The following is a 19948-nucleotide window of genomic DNA, read 5'->3' on the forward strand; positions in this document are numbered from 1 at the left end:
ATAGCGAGCCCTAGAACCCAATAAAAGTGTAGGTAAATTTTCAACATGTTATGAGTGACAAAATATAGCCGGGATGGTCGGATATTGGATGGAACTAGATCAAAATCAAAGCTTAAATTGGAACAAAAAATTACAACAACGGCAGAGCCAATTTTTTAGTGCAGCTTCTAAGGGATTTATCCAACCTTAGAAACCAGATAGAAAAGGAACAAATTTATCATTTAAAAGACTCCTAATTAGCCTAAGAATCCTGACAATTTCGACAGCAAAGGGGAAGGATCATGAGAGCAGATGCCAGCTGAAACATGGTCTGAAAAAAATTTCATTCTCCTTTATTTTTGTCAATTTCCCAGCAACCCTGAACTAAACTCCTGCCTTCAATTTAAAAAGGGATATACACCATCTCCATTAGCACGTATGGCTCAAAAAATGAGTAACAACAGCATATATACATGGTAATCTAATCATTCTAAATATAGTATGGAATATTACAGATATCATGGAGAGATTATACGAGAGTATCATGGCTAATTAATCATGATAGAATTTCACGAATCCTAAGGCTGCTGTGAATATCTCTTTCATCCCCCCTTAAGCTCAAGGTGGGAGTGAACCAATGAAGAGCTTGTCACAATTGGGAACAAACTTGGCAGAGCAGAGCGGTTTAGTAAAGATATCTGTAGTTTGATCAGAGCTAGCAACATGTTCTAACAAAAGATCTACGCTAGCAACTCATTCTTGGACGAAATGGACATCAATTTCAATGTGCTTTGTCCGATGATGAAAAACTGGATTCTTGGCCATAGTCACAACACTGATATTGTCACAATATAACCTGGGAGGTGGAAGACAATAGCCAATACTCTGTAGCAAATTCATAAACCACATGAGTTCGGCTATAGTGGATGCTAATGCACGATATTTTACCTCTACTGTGGAACGAGACACCGTGGCCTGCTTCTTGGCACCCCAGGATAACAGGTTGTTGCCCATATATATAGCAAAAACAGATGTGGATCGCCGATTATCATGGCAACCGGCCCAGTCTGCATCACAAAAGCCATGAAGAGCAATTAAAAGGGTGCGAACAAGGTGAAGACCAAGATTAAAAGTGCCCTTCAAATAACAAAATATCCTCTTCACAGCAATGAGATGAGGCTCCCTAGGTGCATGCATGTATTGACAAACACGAAATAGGAGATGTCAGGTCGTGTGAGAGTAAGATATTGCTAGGATCCAACAAGATGGCGATGAAAAGTTGGATAAGATATCAGGGCACCATCAGTGGCTGTCAATAATGTTCCCGAGGCAAGGGGAGTGGCAACTGGTTTGGCACCAGCTAGACTGAATTTCTGCAGAAGGGACACTAGGTACCGTGTCTGAGTTATAGTGATAGTGTCTGTGCATCCCTAGCAATTTGAAGACCAAGGAAGTAGTGAATATCACCGAGATCCTTCATGCTAAACACAGAGGAGAGATGAGATATAAATGCAGAGATTTGTGAAGGAGAACTCCCAGTAATAAGTATATCATCAACATAGATTAATAAAAGAAGAATATCTGAACCCTATCATTGATAAAAAAAAAAAAAAAAAAACGACTGATCATAGGGACAGTGGAGAAAACCCATCGATTGGATGTAGTTGCTGAATTTCATATACCAAGCACGCGGTGCATGTTTTAAGCCATACAATGCTTTATGGAGAAGACAGACATGCTGTGGAAGAGCATGATCCTCATGACCAGGCGATTGAGCTAAGTACACATGTTCTTGTAAATCACCATGAAGAAACGCATTGTTGACATTTAACTGTCTAATGGTCCAGCCCTAAGATAAACCGATTGTGAGAATGAGCCGAATAGTGCTTGCCTTGACAACGGGGCTAAAGGTTTCATCATAGTCCAGCCCTGGAAGTTTTGTAAAACCTTTGGGCAGAAGTTTAGCCTTATACCTGTCAAGCGTGCCATTGGACTTTGTTTTAACTTTAAAGACCCACTTACTGCTAACTAAATTCATATCTGGTTTGCGAGGAACCAAAGTCCATATGTTATTCGCATGAAGAGCATCCATTTCAGCTTGCATGGCCTGCTTCCATTGAGGATGTTGAAGTGCCTGGCGGTATGAAGTGGGCTCTAGTGGTTGAGCTGCAAGGTCAGCAAGAAAACAAATAGGTATATGATATCTAGAAGAAAGGAAGACTTTCGGTTTAAGATTCCCTGTTTGAGTGTGGGTGACCATTTGATGAGTACGCTGTGGAATATTGGGAGGAACAAACGCAGGTGATGAAGAAGGCAATGCTGATGGCGGTGGAATGGGAGATAGATGGACTGAGGAGTGGATGGCTTCCATCAGTTGGTAGGCATAACCTCTATAGCAGCCACTCCAACAATATGGGAACTAGTAGGTGAGTGGCGTAGAGCAGTATTCTGAAGAGATTTGGGAAGTGCTTGTAGTTGAAAAAGTTGACCACGAGAGGAATGAGAGGCTGTAACATTCTTGAATGGAAAATACTGCTCATTAAATCTGACATGTCTGCTAATATAGAGGCGGCCTAAATGTGGTTCAAGGCAGCAATATCCCTTATGTTTGGCTGAATATCCAAGGAATACACAACATATTGATTTGTATTCCAATTTGGTCCGACCAAAAGGCAAAAGCAATGGATAGCAGGAGCAACCAAAGACCCGTAGAAAGTCATATTTGGGTGAGGAACCAAAAGCAAGCTCATGAGGAGACATGTGATCAAGAATTGAAGATGGCAGGCAGTTGATTAAGAAGACAGCAGTGTTGAAGGCTAATGTCTAGTATTTAACTGGTAGAGAAACATGTGCTAGTAGTGTTAAACTTGTCTCGACAATATATCGATGTCTTCGTTCAGCCAAACCATTTTGTTCAGGTGTCCCTGGACATGAAAGTCTATGAATGATACCATTAGCTGCAAAATGAGTTTGCAATACCGTGTTAACAAATTCAACATCACCATCACTTTGAATAATTTTCACAAGGGTGATTTGATGTCTGGAACAAATGACAGGCATGGGAATGGATTTTGAGTTAATCAGTTTACTGCATCAAATGTGTTTTGAAGACGCGAGGGTTTTAATTCTGTTGTTTTCTGTACTCTTTGGCAGGAAAATTACAATCACAGAGGGCCATCCATGCAGCTGAGGACATGATAATGCGGAAGGTATCCTAAGCTTCTGAGAGGGAGACAGATTAGCCTTTGACCATGATCTGAATTATTTTTTGTTGCAAATTTCTCCATGGACACTGCAATTTCCTAATTTATTTGGTACTGTTTCTCGAGTTTGGTAAGCAGAAACTGTGATGGAAGGAGAAAAAAGGAAGGGAAATTCTTCATTATAGAAAGCATATAGGAAATTCTTCTGAGGGTGCAATTTTCCGTTTCTGGAAACAGTTGTTAGATTAGGCTCTATTGGCTTGTCATGATATTAGATGGAACCATGTTTATCTTCTTCATACAATTATTAATAGCTTTTAAACTAATACATGTTTTACGTCTGAGCTATGCTTTCAAAGGATACCTTGCCATAGTTAAAATGGAAATTTGCCGAAATATTTCCTTCTGAATCTTGTTTAGTTGATCCTCATCTTGACATTTCAGATTTTGCAATCTCTTTCTTATAAATGGGCAATAAATCCAGCAGTGCAGGAAATAATATATAGCTTGTCTTGTGACTGGAAGCATCGAATGCTGATACAGGACGTGGTTGTCATTCTATATCACTTTTACGTTTCTGATTCGAAGAATGGCCTTTTCATGAAATACTAATAGTCTCTGCTGGTGGTTCTATGGTTGTAAAGCTCACTTTGCAACCTCTAATGGTCTTTTGGCCGTCTTCGGTGAGGGATCAAAAACTCCGTGTGACATTTCTGTAGAGAGAGGTAAGTAATTTTTCACAACGAAGATGACTCGACTGCATTAACCAGGTCAGACTTTTACTCGGAAATTCTTTTTGACAGTCATGTATCCAGGTTGAGTATTTTCACTTGTGCCATGGTTTTTTTTTTCCTGCATTCAAAGTTAGCACTGCGTCTATCCTGAGCTCTAAAAGGAAACTTTCAATTTTAGAAAGTACAAGCTCTCTTCTTTTAATTTTATTTAAATTCCTTTTCTTGTGATGAGATCTAATTGTTCTTATGGAAACGATACACTCGCATTTGATTTGGTTTTGCGGAGAGATTATCCATAAAATATATTCTTAGAGTAAAATGTGTTCTTTTATTTATAGCATTTGAAAAAGTGACTTAATTTATAGAAAGTGATACACACATGCATGCATAGTTGAAATCACTCGCCAACATGCTCTGTGCATGCATGTGTGAGCTCCTGCAACTTTATTTCAGAATACAAAAGAAAAGGTATCCTCTGTGTTCATGACAAGCTTTAATTACCTTTCCCTCCTCCATATCCAGAGCCATAACCAGACCCGCTACCATAACCTGAGCCTGAGCCTGAGCCAGATCCTCCTCCTCCACCCCCACCGCCTCCTTCTCCTCCTCCTCCTCCACCTCCATTCCCACCCTTGCCACCACCGCTTCCGCTTCCGCTTCCGCTTCCGCTTCCATAGCCTGACCCACTTCCTGATCCAGAGCCTTGACCTCCACCACCACCACCTCCACTGCCGCCGCCACCACCACCACCTTGGCCGCCACCTATCCCACTACCAGAACCATAGCCTGAGCCGCTACCGGACCCATAGCCAGAACCTGACCCGTTGCCTCCGCCACTGCCACCACCTCCTCCTCCGCCGCTGCCTCCGCCTCCTCCACGACCACCAGCACCATATCCTTCACCGCTCCCGGATCCAGAACCGGAACCATAACCAGACCCAAGTCCTGATCCAGATCCACCACCACCACCTCCTCCCTGCCCTCCACCTCCACCTCCGCTAATTGACTGCAGTGTCCTAGCAGCAAAGGCGAGGTCTACAATAAGGAAGACCAGGAAAGCAGTCCCTAACACTCTGGGGCTTGCCATTTCCAGATTATACTCTCACGGCTCAATGTATCTGTATGTTTATGCGTGTCACTCGCTATATGAGAAACCAGTATGTTTTGCTGACTGGAAATGCTTGAAGTGGTAACCCTATATATAGGCATTGTAAAGGTAACAAGACAAGGTTTTTGAAAATTATGGCATGAATTGCAAAGGTAACGAGACACGGTTTTTGAAAGGTTTCTTAAATTCCTAGTACCTCTCACTTGGTAATCTTACCTATTATTGAAAGGAACGCGTGTTTTGGGTTTCTGTTTCTGTGGAGGGTGGCGGTACTGTGGAGGACTCAATTGATGAAAACAAAAGTTAAGGAACCGAAATGGAAAAAATAAAATAAAAAACACACTTCTCTAATCCACCCTCCATTGTGAGTACGTGAACATGTTTAACACTGCTCAACACCCCCAAAATGTTTTAGTATATTTGTTATTTGAAGTCCACTTCGACGGCGTACATGGAATTTTCTTACACTAGCGCTTGTTTAGTGATCTGTTTATCTTAACCTGTCTCCTTGACCATATGTTCATCAACTACTACTAGGATTTATGTACACAGATATCTTTCTACTCTGCGTGTGTGCTTACAATGGGCAAAACTTGCACAACAAACTGGGTTGTTCAGTCAATATTTCGTATTGCAGTTACACTTTGAATTAATAGATTTAAATTTATTTCCCCACAACATCATAGACACGTTGCATCATTGAATATAAATAGATCTGTACTTCGAAACCGTGTTCGAATGTCTGACTTGTAATTAAAAACCTTGGTGCCTGTTCTGGGGTGTTAAAGCACACCATCCTTGCATCACTGCGAGTGGAATGTTAGGCCATCTGCATGGTTGATACACTGAACAGTCGTCTATTCTTGCACAAATTGAATTTCCATACTCACGGAACATCACTTCATTTGATCGATGTCATGCTTTATTAAGTCTGTGTAAGAGTGATCTGCTATTCTGAATTACTGGTGACATTAGAAGTGGACATGGAATTTAAGATTCCTTGGTGAAGATAGCAGTCAGTATATTAGAACCACTAGAAGAGCTGTACATCTAACAGTGGCTCAAGTATTGAAGCCAACAATTAAAATATACATAAAGAAAAGAGAACAAGAGAGAAAAATCTCACCTTTAAAGAAGGCCCCTCATCTCTAGATCAGTTCATTCGAGAATGTCAAACTTGGCATCAAGGCTCTCTTTTTATGCCAGAAAACAGCGCAGAAGCAGAGACCAACACAATACACAAACATTGTATAAAATCTTAGTATGCAATATATATATATATATATATATATATATATATGAATGCAATTCGAGGAAAAAAGAAAGAAAGATCAAATATCACAAATAACATGTAACAGTCTTTTGTTGTATTTAAAGAACGTTACCTACTTGAGAAAAAAGATACTACAAGCAAAAGCAACACGTCTCTCTGCAAAATTCTTGGAACTTAAAATGGAGAACAGTGAGAAATCGTTGAAAGGATGTGTTCCAACTGGAACACAGGCCCAGAAAGTACTTCTAATCCTCTTAGCAAAGTTTTCTTGTACTGTTTAAAAGAATCAGAGAAGAATGGTGTACTCCTCTGAATCCAATTCAGTGTCCACTCTGCCTTATCAGCAACACAAGGAATGGTTTCAGTAGTATTGAACAACCTACGCTTCTCCCTCGAGTCCTTAATGTACGTCTCCAAAAGCAAACTATACATCTCTGAAGGTGAGAAGCAAAAATTTCCTAAATCAAGAGATTTGCAATGCACCATTAGAGAAAAGGTGTACCAACTTCACTCACAAAGCTCTACCAGGATGGATGTTCTGCATTGCCATTTGAAATCCATAGAGTGCCCGGCCCTGAGACAATGAAAATGCCTTTTGGTCGGTAGTCGAAACCTTCCGAATGTAATTCTAACTTTACTTTTACAAATAAAATAAATTTGTAGAATGATGGTGAAAACCAGGTCAAACACAAGGCAAATTTCATTCAATCTTCCTACAACATACTGAAAAATAAAAAAGAACCGAGGATTTGAATAAAAATTAAAAACAAAAAATTACTAAATTAATATGGCATTGGCGCTCAGTTCAAAGATCTAGACATTCATTCTCATAAATTTATTAATCAACGAAGTAAAATAAATATCCTTTCAATTCAAGAAATTGAATTCTATGCCTTTTAAAGCTAAGGGAAATCGAGGAGATTATGAGTAAATTAATTACATAAAGTTTTCTAATCAATTTTTTTTACCATCAAGCGAATTTAATATTGAAAATCAACTTTAATTCACTCGATAGCAGCCTTACGAGAAAAGTTTATAAAATTTATTTAAAGCAGTCGTTCAAAAGGTTAAGCAATTTAACTTAGCGTAATCCTCCATAATAAATTAAAGTGATAGTTCCAGCAATCAAGTTCAATCCTTTGTTTCTTCTTATTCTAGTCCCCGACAACAATTATAAGTTGAAAGAAACTATAAAACAATATATACCAACTTAAAAAACAATTCATCAGTAGCATAATTATGAAATGAGGATAAATAAGTACTTGAATATGAAAGAATTACAATGAGAATGTTAGTTCTTACAACTTAATAATGGGGATGATGTCTATTTCCCTTGAACCGAAAGCCAAAGTTTAGTTCATAGCTGCTGAAAAATTAACAAATAAAGAGAAAAGCACGTTGTAGATAAGAATAAGAGAGTTGTTTCTGACATGATTTGCTTCCTTTATTCCCTCCCTCATATGCTGTCTTTCGTTAGGATTCTTCTCCTGATCAGGAGTCCTTAATATTACTTATTCCTTCTTCTTTATCTGGCTATTAAGATTGGTTAAATCCCTCAGAATTTGTGTTGAAAACTGACTATACTGCTATAATAATTCTGCTGCAATTTAGACTCTACTGCACTTAGACTTTGTTTTTCTGACTTGGTTTCTTGTAATATCCAGCTATTTCCAAGCTGTATTATTCATTAATGAAATGTGAGAGACTTGACTTTTCTTGGGTTTTGCACTATGTTTTTCTTGGGTTCTATGGACCAATCTTGTCATTTAGCTTATGCCTAAATGTTTGCCTTCAAAGATTTTTCTGAATTGGCATGGTCCCATAAAAGTTGTATTCCTGGGTGTGTAGATGATTTTGATATTTTGAATCGCATGATTTTAATATTCGTAACTCTAGATATGCTCATTTGAATCTGTAGTGTGAAAACAGAAATCCTGCTCAAGTAGGATAGGGGTCCGATTTTGGCAAGTCTTGATTAAAGGTCCAAATGAACGTGAATTTCTACCCATGATACCTTCCTGGAAAGCCTTATATTTGTACTTTAACTTTTATACATCAAATGCTCACATTCTGAAATTATAACTCGATGAAAAACCTGTTACAAGAAGCAAGGTCTGAAACGTAAAATGTAAAAATTCTTATCTTTTAGCAATTAATTCACAAAATCTCTTAGGCACGCCAAACTTGTAAGAATAACTTCCAATAAAGTCAAAATACATTAAAAAATATGGTGTAATAAAAATAAAAATATATGTATCTTTATATTACAGAGACAAATTGAAAAAACAAGAAGCTTAGTGCTCAAAATAAGCATCATGTCTATGCCGATACCACAAAGAATCAGTTTAAAATGAACATGTAGCAGTCACAAACTGTTAGAAGCAGTATCGGATGCTTGAATTCGACACTCAATGGACAATTTGAAGCAAATATGATAACTAAAATGTGATACAAATACATGTAGACCTGTAAATGAACTTTGAGAAGGTAACAAAAGCTTCTTAGGAGCTTAGCCAAGAAATTCACCTCCAGAATTTTCACATATTTATAAATCTTGCAGCCAAATCTTCCAAAACACTCCCTTCAGATGCAGCGAAAAATGCTAGCACATGGCTTACAAAGAGTTTCTTCCAAAACAATCTCCACTACTTGGTTTTGATTGAATAGTGTGTGATTGCATCACAACAAGACGAAAAATGGCTATAAAAATTGGAAAGGTTGTAGCTGTCGTCATTGTAGACATAGAATTGAGGGCTCCCCTTCAGTTGTCGGGTTTGAGAGGAGAACTCGCCTCTTTTTTATTATTTACAATGCACATGAAATTAAATCCACGAATAAAGTTCATTGTCAAAAGTAATACATATTTCCACCGATAATCAAACCTGAAATCAATAAATTTCGGTCACAGATTTACAATGTGATGATTGCTACTTTTATATCGATTAACATTAAGCTATGAAATCATTTCAGGATTGAAACATTCTACGAAACAAAGTTTACAAGAATTCTGATTCGTGCGTAATTACTTGACCATGGGTAAACTAAACTTGAAATTAAAATGAGATAGACCCGTGTTATAAAGATTGGAGAACCATGGATTCTGGGTAAATTGAAAGCAACTAGATTAGCAATAACAAATTAGAGACTGAAGACAAGGACCAGGTGAGGTGATTCCCAAAAATAGGTGTTAGGTTCTTCTTATGTGGATGGTTAAATTTGGAATTCTTTTCCACCCATAAATTTTCTCAAGGCTTCAGGAATCTCTACACCACTGTCCGTCGGATTGTTCTCAAGTCAGACATTTTCAAAAGTTCAAGCTCATTTCTTTTAATTTTATTTGAAGTTCTTTTTTGTGATGAAATCCTGTTTTTATGGAAATGATATGTTCACTTTTTGTTAGGGTTTGCGGAGGGATTATCTATAAAATATAATTTTAGAGTAAAATGTGCTCTAAAAAGTGATCTTTATTGAGAGATTTATATGCAGACATGCATGCACAGTTGCAGTTGGTCGCCAACAGACAATCTGCATGCATGTATGAACTCCTGCGATTTTATTTCAGAATACAAAAGAAAAGGTAACCTCTGTGTTCATGGCAAGCTTTTACCTTTCCCTCCTCCATATCCAGAGCCATAACCAGACCCGCTTCCATAACCTGAGCCCGAGCCAGAGCCAGATCCTCCTCCTCCACCCCCACCACCGCCTTCTCCTCCTCCTCCTCCACTTCCTTTCCCACCCTTGCCACCACTTCCGCTTCCGCTTCCACTTCCACTTCCATAGCCTGACCCACTTCCTGATCCAGAGCCTTGACCTCCGCCGCCGCCGCCGCCACTGCCACCACCACCACCACCACCTTTTCCACCACCTATCCCACTACCTGAACCATAACCTGAGCCGCTACCAGACCCATAGCCAGAACCTGACCCGTTGCCTCCGCCACTGCCACCACCTCCACCTCCGCCACTGCCCCGGCCCCCGCCTCCTCCACGACCACCAGCACCATATCCTTCACCGCTCCCGGATCCAGAACCGAACCATAACCTGACCCAAGTCCTGATCCAGATCCACCACCACCACCTCCTCCCTGCCCTCCACCTCCACCTCCGCTAATTGACTGCAGTGTCCTGGCAGCAAAGGTGAGGTCTAAAATAAGCAAGACCAGGAAAGCAGTCCCTAACACTCTTGGACTTGCCATTTCCAGATTATTCTCTCACGTACGGCTCAATGTATCTGTTTAATATGCGTGTCACTCACTGTATGAGAAACAAGTATGCTTTGTTGACTGGAAATGCTTGAAGTGGTAACCTATATATAGGCATTGTAAAGGTAACAAGACAAGATTTTTGAAAAGTTTGGCGTTAATTGTAAAGGTGACGAGACATGGTTTTTGAAAAGTTTGTTATGTTTCTAGTGCCTCTCATTTGTTAATCTTGACTTTTACAGGAGGGCGTCGGTGGTGGGGTGGCGGTACTGTGGAGGACCGTCTGTTTCTGTCTATATGCAATAGAATACAAGCTTTATCCCCACCTTTTCTTTTTTGACTTAGAAGTGTCCTGTAATATTTGACTTCGGCAATGGGACCAATAGCCTGCATTTCCCACTCTTTATCATTCTGTTCATATTTGAGCTCCCCTTTTAAGTACACGTATATATTTGTTTTCCATGTACTGGTAGCTGTCCTGCGGTGTTTTATGCTAACGATTGTCTCCATAAGCATAAGTTGACCCGCTAACGGTAGATATCTTTCTACTCTGCGTGTATGCTAACAATGGGCTAAGCTTGCACAACAAACTGGGTTGTTCAGTCAATATTTCTTATTTCTGTTGCACTTGAATTAATAGAATTAAATTTCTTTTCCCACAATATCATAGACATATTCCACCATTGAATATAAATAGATCTGTGCTTAAAAACCGTGTTCGAATGTCTGTCTTATAATTAAAAACCTTGGTGCCTGTTCCGGTGTATGAAAGCACACCATCCTTGCATCACTGCTAGCAGAATGTTAGGCCATCTGCGTGGTTGATATACTGAACAGTCTTCTATTCTTGCACAGATTGGATTTCAGTTCCATATATATATGCACTGATCATCACATACTTCAATGGCATGCTTTAATAAGTCTATGTAAGAGTACAAGAACATTTATTTATTTCTTGTTATTGGGGATCTTCTATTCTGAATTATCTTTACTAATTAATAGTGGTTGTGCCTTGAAACATGTCCTTTTTTTTTTCTTCCACATTTTTTCTTGAAAAAAACATGTTAATAGCAAATGCCAATAGTTTTCAAGCTTTGGTGCGCGAAGAGAGCACTATCTCCGATGGAATTTTTTCAGTTAATATTTATACTCATAGTTTGACAGGATGAATTTTCCTGATCAGCTCATTGACAGAAATCATCAGAAAAATTCTTGTCTGTGATTTACGGTATATCGGTAATAATTTTAGTTATAAATTTACTTACAGACAAAGACAAAGCATGTCAAAAAAAAAAAAATACCCGCATCATTCCTACTAGAATCTCCATCAATGAATATAACATATCACCGACATAATTTTTTTGTGGATGTGTATTTGCCAATTTTAATAGATAGAAATATTTCAGCTGTGGAAATTTACCGCAATTAATAAATAGAAATATTTCGTGATTGTATATTTGCTAATTTTCTGGTGGTGTCTATGCTGTCATAATTAGCAGCATGCTTCACATGTTTTTTTTATTTTTTTAATAAGCCATAAATTGTCCAATCGCATAGCATTCTCGCTTTCAATAATAGCTACCTGGCCATCATATCCTCGACCAAAATAGAAATGGCCTATCGTCGATTTCTGACTATCAAGTAACGTGAATGAACCGCAACTTCTTAGCACTTGTGCATTTGCAATGCACAAATAGATTAGGTGTATAATGCGTTATTTATTACGGCGACATTTGTCAGCAATAGCTGAAGGTGCTCTCGAATGTTCCTCTCCAATATCAGATTGGATGGTAGAGAATACTTGCTCAACGCACCACTAGGGAGATAAAATTGGTCTGGTTGATTTTTGATGATATGGAAGAAGTGGAAGTCATTATCATGTTATTAGTGGCAACCATTATGTGCATGTGCTCTTCGGCTCTTGATTACGTACCTAGTCGTTTTATTTTATCCTCTCCAATAACGAATGTGATCTGGAGATTATCTTCATGGATATGCACAAATTATTTATAGTATAATAAACATGGGGGGGAGTAATAGGGTAGCGTACAATAAACATGCATTAGCAGCTAGCAGGTTATCTGCTGTTGGTTATAAGACTCAGTGTTGGCCATTTCCTTTTTTCCCAGAAAAGAAACAAAGAAGAAAATATATAGAAAAAAGACTTGTTTTAGTTTAATGCATCATCAAGCGCACATTGCAACGTAAAAGCTCTTACATTTGGGAGCTTACGTTGCTACAACGAAAAAATACAAAATTTAAGAATGGCACTTGTTAAGGATTTTTTAACTACATAACCAGCAGTATGTCAAACAATGGCTTCAGTCCAACAATCAATTCGATGCCTTACGTCCACATATTCAATCTGTTCTACCAAAATCCTGTTGTCCGGTCAGATTCATAATTTGCTCAGCAAGCTTGAATCAGTTAATCCACTAGATCCAGTTTGAGAGAGAGTCTTGAAGATTACAGAACAATTATAGATGCTTGTAGATATTGTAGATACTACAGATATTGTTGTTTAATGAAGCACATACTGCAGTATCTGAAGGTAATATTCAAGATCCTGTAGTAATTTATTAAATTACCTTATATATAATGTGTATATTACTTAGTTTAGATGATCATGTAATTATTATTTATTTCATTTATAATCAAGGACAGAATTAAATCTCGTAGTTACCATGTTAGGAATTGATTCTAGTTCATATATACCTGTAACTCTGTCATCAGTAATGTTATGATTGGGAGATTATAGTTCTCTAAATTTCTACACAATCCAACTGCTAGGGAAAACAAAGCTGAAGATATCCACCAGCTTACAAGTTCAATGCCAAAAAGTGCCTTAATTAATTAATCCACTCTGGCACAGCAGCTCGTTTCGTTACATCTTCTTGATTGATTTATTTCATTGAAATTATTGCAAAAAGAGAATTTTTCGGGTTTTTCTTTCTGCTTTCAGTTTGGGTGGCGAAGACCCAAAATCTTGCAGATTGAATTGCTGATAATTTCAAAACAAGTCCACAGTATCAAAACCCTAATCTTTAATACAACAAAAACAGAGAGAATAGTAAGGAGATCGCCATAAAACAAAGCTGAAGCCATTGTTCACTTTTTGATGTACTGAATAAAATTTACGAAGTAGGATACATTTTCAACCCCCGTTCTTGGGCTTTTTGTGTATTGGTTTATTCTTCTTAGCTTATTATTTCTAGTACTTTTATGTTTTAAATTATTTCTGTCCTGCATAAACTTAAGTTTTAATTAAATTGATGTGGTTTATGAAAGCACACCATCATCTGCATGGTTGATATATTGAACTGTACTCTTCTATTCTTGCACAAATTGAATTTCAGTTCCATGCATGCACATATTATCACTTCCTTGATTTGATGTGATACTTTAATAAGTCTATGTAACAGTGCAATAAATGCACAAAGTGAATAAGTCTATTCTGGATTATATATCTTTACCAATTACTAGAGTAGTTGTGCCTTGAAACATATCATCTCTCTCTTTTTTTCTCCCATAATATTAATAGCAAATGCCAATAGTTTTCTTGAAATAATTATAGCTTTTCAGAATATTTGTTGAGCGGACCTTCTGGTGGTCCTTTGGACATAAAATTCACTTTGCGGCTTCTAAAGGCCTTTTGGCTGCCTTTGGTGAGGCATCAAAAGATCCTCTGGGTGACATTGTGGTAGAGAGAGTGAAGTAGTTTTCAATACCGAAGATGACTGGACTCCACTGACCAGGTCAGACTTTTACATAGGTATTCTTTTTGAAAGTCGTAAGCTATTTTCACTTGTGACATGGTTTTTTTACTGCATGTAAAGTCAACACTGCAAGTCTTAGGTTGTGGGAGAAAATTTTCAATTTTCAAAAGTTCAAGCTCATTTATTTTAATTTTATTTGGAAGTTCTTTTTTGTGATGAAATCCTGTTTTTATGGAAATGATATATCCACTTTTTATTGGGGTTTGCAGAAAGATTATATATAAAATATACTTTTAGAGTAAAATGTGCTCTAAAAAGTGATTTTATTAAGAGATTTAATACATGTAGACATACATACACGGTTGCAGTTGCTCGCTAACATACTATGTGCATGCATGTGCGAGCTCGTGCAATTTTATTTCAGAATACAAAAGAAAAGGTAATCTCTGTGTTCATGGCAAGCTTTTACCTTTCCCTCCTCCATATCCAGAGCCATAACCAGACCCGCTTCCATAACCTGAGCCTGAGCCAGATCCTCCTCCTCCTCCACCCCCACCCCCACCACCACCTCCTCCTCCACTTCCTTTCCCACCCTTGCCACCGCCACTTCCGCTTCCACTTCCACTTCCATAGCCCGACCCACTTCCAGATCCAGTGCCTTGACCACCACCACCACCTCCTCCACTGCCACCGCCACCACCACCACCTTCACCACCACCTATCCCACTTCCTGAACCATAGCCAGAGCCACTACCGGACCCATAGCCAGAACCTGACCCTTTGCCTCCACCACTACCACCGCCTCCACCTCCGCCTCTGCCTCCACCTCCTCCATGACCACCAGCACCATATCCTTCACCGCCCCCGGATCCAGACCCAGAACCATAACCTGACCCAAGTCCTGATCCAGAACCACCACCACCACCTCCTCCCTGCCCTCCACCTCCACCTCCACTGATTGCCTGCAGTGTTCTAGCAGCAAAGGTGAGGTCTACAATAAGCAAGACCAGGAAAGCAGTCCCTAAAACTCTTGGACCTGCCATTTCCAGATTATACTCTCACGGCTCAATGTATCTGTATGTTTATGCGTGTCAGTTGTCACTCGCTATATGAGAAACCAGTATGCTTTGTTGACTGGAAATGCTTGAAGTGGCAACCCTATATATAGGCATTGTACGTAAAGGTAACAAGACAAGGTTTGTAAAGGTAACGAGACACGGTTTTTGAAATGTTTCTTAAATTCCTAGTACCTCTCACTTGGTGATCTTGACTATTATAGAAAGGGACGTGTGCTTTGGGTTTCTGTTTTAGTGGAGGGCGGTGGTGGGGTGTTGGTACTGTGGAGGACTGTCTGTTTCTGTCTATATGCAATAGAATACAAGCTTTATCCCCACCTTTTCTTTTTTTCACTTAGCCGTATCTTGTAATATTTGACTTCGGCAATGGGACTGATAGCATGCATTTCCCACTCTTTATCATTCTGTTCATATTTGAACTCCACTTTTGAGTACACGTATTAATTTTCCATGAACTGGTAGCTGTCCTGCGGTGATTTATGCTAACGATTGTCTCCTTAAGCATAAGTTTTTCCGCTAACGGTAGTGATTTATGTACACAGATATCTTTCTACTCTGCGTGTATGCTAACAATGGGCTAAACTTGAACAACAGACTGGGTTGTTCAGTCAATGTTTTCTTATTTCGGTTGCACTTTCCGTCATTGAATATAAACCGCGTTCGAATGTCTGACTTCTATTTTAAAACGTCGGTGGCTGTTCCGGTGTATGAAAGGACACCATCCTTGCATCACTGCTAGCAGAATGTTAGGCCATCTGCGTGGTTGATATACTGAACAGTCTTCTACTCTTGCACAGATTGGATTTCAGTTCCATATGCACAGTCAGCACAGATCATGACATCCTCCAATGGCATGCTTTAATAAGTCTATGCAAGAGTTCAAGAACTTTTTTTTTATTATTATTATTATTTTGTTATTGGGGATCTTCTATTCTGAATTATCTTTACTAATTAATAGAGTGGTTGTGCTTTCAAACATATCCTCTCTTTTTTCTTCCGTTTTCACGTTTTTTCTTTGAACAAAACATGTTAATAGCAAATGTCAATAGTATTCAAGTTTGGTGCACTTGTTGATGAGAGCACTGTCTTCTACAGAATTTTTAGATTTGCTAACAAATTTTTTTGTTGATATTTATACTCACAGTCTATCAATTAACATAAATTTTTCTGATCGGCTCATAAACAGAAATCATCCATCAAAAAAACTCTCATTGGTAATTTGTGGTATATTGGTGAGTCTGTCAATAATAATTTTACCGATAGATTAACTGACAAACAAAACATGCCAAAAAAAAATTATCAGCTTCATTCCATTAAGATTTCCATCAATGAATATAATATATCATTGACAGAAAATCCGTATATCATTCCATCGATAAATGAGTTTTTTTTCCTGTCAGTATTTCCTTTAGTGAATTTGACATATAACCGTCAAATAGACCATCGGTTATTCTGTCAGTCAGTAAACAATAGCAGTGGTATTTGCAGTAATTATTTTTTAATTCTTTAGAATATACTAACGGAACTTAGATCGTCAATAACTCCTTTAGTAATAATTTAAAAAAAAATATTAAACACAAATAGCAAATAAATTAAATTAATATAAAAATCAAATATTTATTATAAATTTAAACATCTATAAGTTCAAATACAATTAATATAGAATAGGGGCGTTGAAGGAGGAGGAGAAGGCAGGTCTTTGCTAGGACCGTGGGGTGAATAAAATGGAGCACATGTGATCTTGTCTCCATTTATACAATCATTAAAGAATAGAAAAAAAAAAAAATTAAAAAAAAATCCAACAACATTCATACAATCAATAAAGAAAAGAAAAATTAAAAAAATTCCAACAACATTCATACAATTATTAAGAATAGAAAAATATAAAAAATGCAAACAAAAAAAAAAGAAGGAAAAAAAGAATAATCTTACCTTAATTTTTTTAATTTTTTTGTCATGTATTCGTCTGTAAAATCTAATTGAAAATTCAATTTAATCAAATATTTTCAAAAACACGTCAAGCATTAATGATGTCTTTACCGTCAGAAAATTAAAAATTAATATTTTAATTTTTTTTGTCAGTGTTTCTGTCTGTAACATCTAATTGAAATTTTCAATTTAATTGAAAATTTTCATGAACCCGCCAACTATCACCGACTACTTTTAAGTCTATCAATGATCTTGTATGCAATGAATAGTAATAAACAGTGCAAGTGAGAAATGAATAGTATCTTAGCTCTCGGAAAAATATCAACGTACATTACCCGTCGGTGATCCCATATGTACTAAATAGTAATAAAAAGTGCAAGAGAAAAGTGAACAACTCTTTATCTCTCAGGAAAATACTAACGTATATTAATTGTTGGTGATCCCATATGTAATGAACAATAATATACAATGTAAGTGAGAAGTGAACACTACCTTAACTCTCAGAAAAAATACAAACAACTATTTTCTATCAGTAATCCTGTATGTATTGAACATAATTACCAGTACAATTGAGAGGTGAAAAGCTACAATGCTCTCTGGAATAAGTCTTTTTTCATTCTTTCTTTTTTCACTATAATTTCTTCGGTATGTATCGATGGAATATTTTCATTGATGTTTATTGATGAATACTGCAATGACACATTCAATTGGGAAAATTCACTGCAATTGACCAACATAAATATTTTGTTGATGTGTTCATTTGTTAATTTTCTGGTAGTGTCTATGCTATCAAAATTAGCAGCATGCTTCACATGTTTTCCTAAAAAATAAGACATAAATTAATGTGAATAAATTGTTGTAGTATCACACTTATCTAGCTTACAATGTACGTCTCAATCCCATATTCTACTCTCCAGAATATCTGGAAAATCTTAGGCCACAAACACCCGCTAACTCACCGTCCAAAATTGTCCAATTGCATAGCATGCTTACTTTCAATAATAGCTACCTAGCCATCATATCCTTGACCAAAATAGAAATGGCCTCTCGTCGATTTCTGACTATCAAGTAACGTGAATGAGCCGCAACGTCTATGCACTTGTGCATTTGGAATTCACAAATAGATTAGGTGTATAATGCGTTGTTTATTACGGCGACATTTGTCAACAATAGCTGAAGGTGCTCTCGAATGTTCCTCTCCAATAGCAGATTGCATGTTAGAGAATACTTGCTCAAAGCACCACTAGGGAGATAAAATTGGTTTGGTAGAGTTTTGGTGATACGGAAGAAGTGGAAGTCATTATCATGTTATTAGTGGCAAACATTTTGTGCAAATGTGCTCTTCAGCTCTTGTTTACCTCGTCATTTATATTTTACCCACTCCAATAACGAATGTGATCTGGAGATTCTCTTCATGGATATGCACAAATTATTTATAGAATCATCAGCCACGATTAATTTCCCATTGATCAAGGATTGGCAATTGACATAGGGGGAGAGGAATAGGGTAGCGTACAATAAACATGCATTAGCAGCTAGCAGGTTATCTGCTGTTGGTTATATGACTCGGTGTTGGCCATTTATGCTCTTACATTTGGGAGCTGACGTTCCTACAACAACAAAATACAAAATTTAAGAATGGCACTTGTTAAGGATTTTTAACTACATAACCAGCAGTATGTCAAACAATGGCTTCAGTCCAACAATCAATTCGATGCCTTACGTCCACATATTCAATTTTTTCTACCAAGATCTGAAGGGATTCTTGAAAATTACATAGCAGTTGTAGATTTTTACAAATATTACTGAAGATTAATTATGTAGATTCTATAGATATTGTTGATTAATGGAGCAAATACTGCAGTATCTGAAGGCAAGATTCAAGACATGTAATTATTATTTATTTCATTTATAATTAAGGACATAATCAAATCTCGTAGCTAGGAACTGATTTTAATCCATATATATTTGTAACTCCGCCATCAATAATGTTATGATTGAGAGATTATATACTGCTCTAAATTTCTACACAATCCAACTGCTAGGGAAAACAAAGCTGAAGAAATCCACCAGCTTACAAGTTCAATGCCAAAAAGTGCCTTAATTAATCAACTCTGGCATAGCAGCTCGTTTCGTTACATCTTCTTGATTGATTTCTTTCATGGAAATTATTGCAAAAAGAGAATTTTTCGGGTTTTTCTTTCTGCTTTCAGTTTGGGTTCCGAAGACCCAAAATCTTGCAAATTGAATTGCTGATGATTTCAAAACAAGTCCACAGTATCAAAACCCTAATCTTTAATACAACAAAAACAGAGAGAATAGTAAGGAGATCGTTTGGTGCCGTTTGGTAGGCGTTAAGAGAGAGAGGGGGGAGGTTTTGTATTGTATTGTCGCTGGTATTGTTCGACTAGAGCCCGCGCGCCAGCCCGTATTCTTGGACCGGAATTTCCTAGCCCGGGGCAAACTGCCATAAAACAAAACAAAGGAAAAGGGAAGAAGTAGAAGAGAGAGAGAGAGATAGAGTTGAGAGATTTCAGTGGAAAGTCAAGATATTTCGTTTATCTATTATAACGGTAAGGAAGTCACGCGTGATTGTTAAGCTGACGCGGGCGGGGATTTTACTCCAATTTACAATTGGGCTTACTGGACCAGTTTTAAACTTTAAGCGGGCTCATGTGTATTTATTAACTCCAAGCCCGTATTTGTAAGGCCTTTAAAGTCTCTACGGT

The 19948-nt window shown here is 37.6% G+C and overlaps 1 protein-coding gene across 1 annotated transcript; it reads right to left on the bottom strand.

Annotated features, from left to right (window-relative positions):
- Window positions 1-14535: 14535 nt before the first annotated feature.
- LOC118060309 (uncharacterized) lies at window positions 14536-15362 on the bottom strand. The gene has a single exon (XM_035073528.2). The coding sequence runs from the start codon at window positions 15255-15257 to the stop codon at window positions 14667-14669; it is 591 nt and encodes a 196-aa protein (XP_034929419.1). The 5' UTR covers window positions 15258-15362; the 3' UTR covers window positions 14536-14666.
- Window positions 15363-19948: the final 4586 nt, after the last annotated feature.

Source organism: Populus alba, chromosome 8 (genome assembly GCF_005239225.2).
Source record: "Populus alba chromosome 8, ASM523922v2, whole genome shotgun sequence".
NCBI classification, from domain to species: Eukaryota; Viridiplantae; Streptophyta; class Magnoliopsida; order Malpighiales; family Salicaceae; genus Populus; species Populus alba.

What these genes read in the sequence shown, in the direction of transcription:
- LOC118060309 (XM_035073528.2), bottom strand. Translation starts at nt 15,257, where the DNA reads ATGGCAGGTCCAAGAGTTTTAGGGACTGCTTTCCTGGTCTTGCTTATT.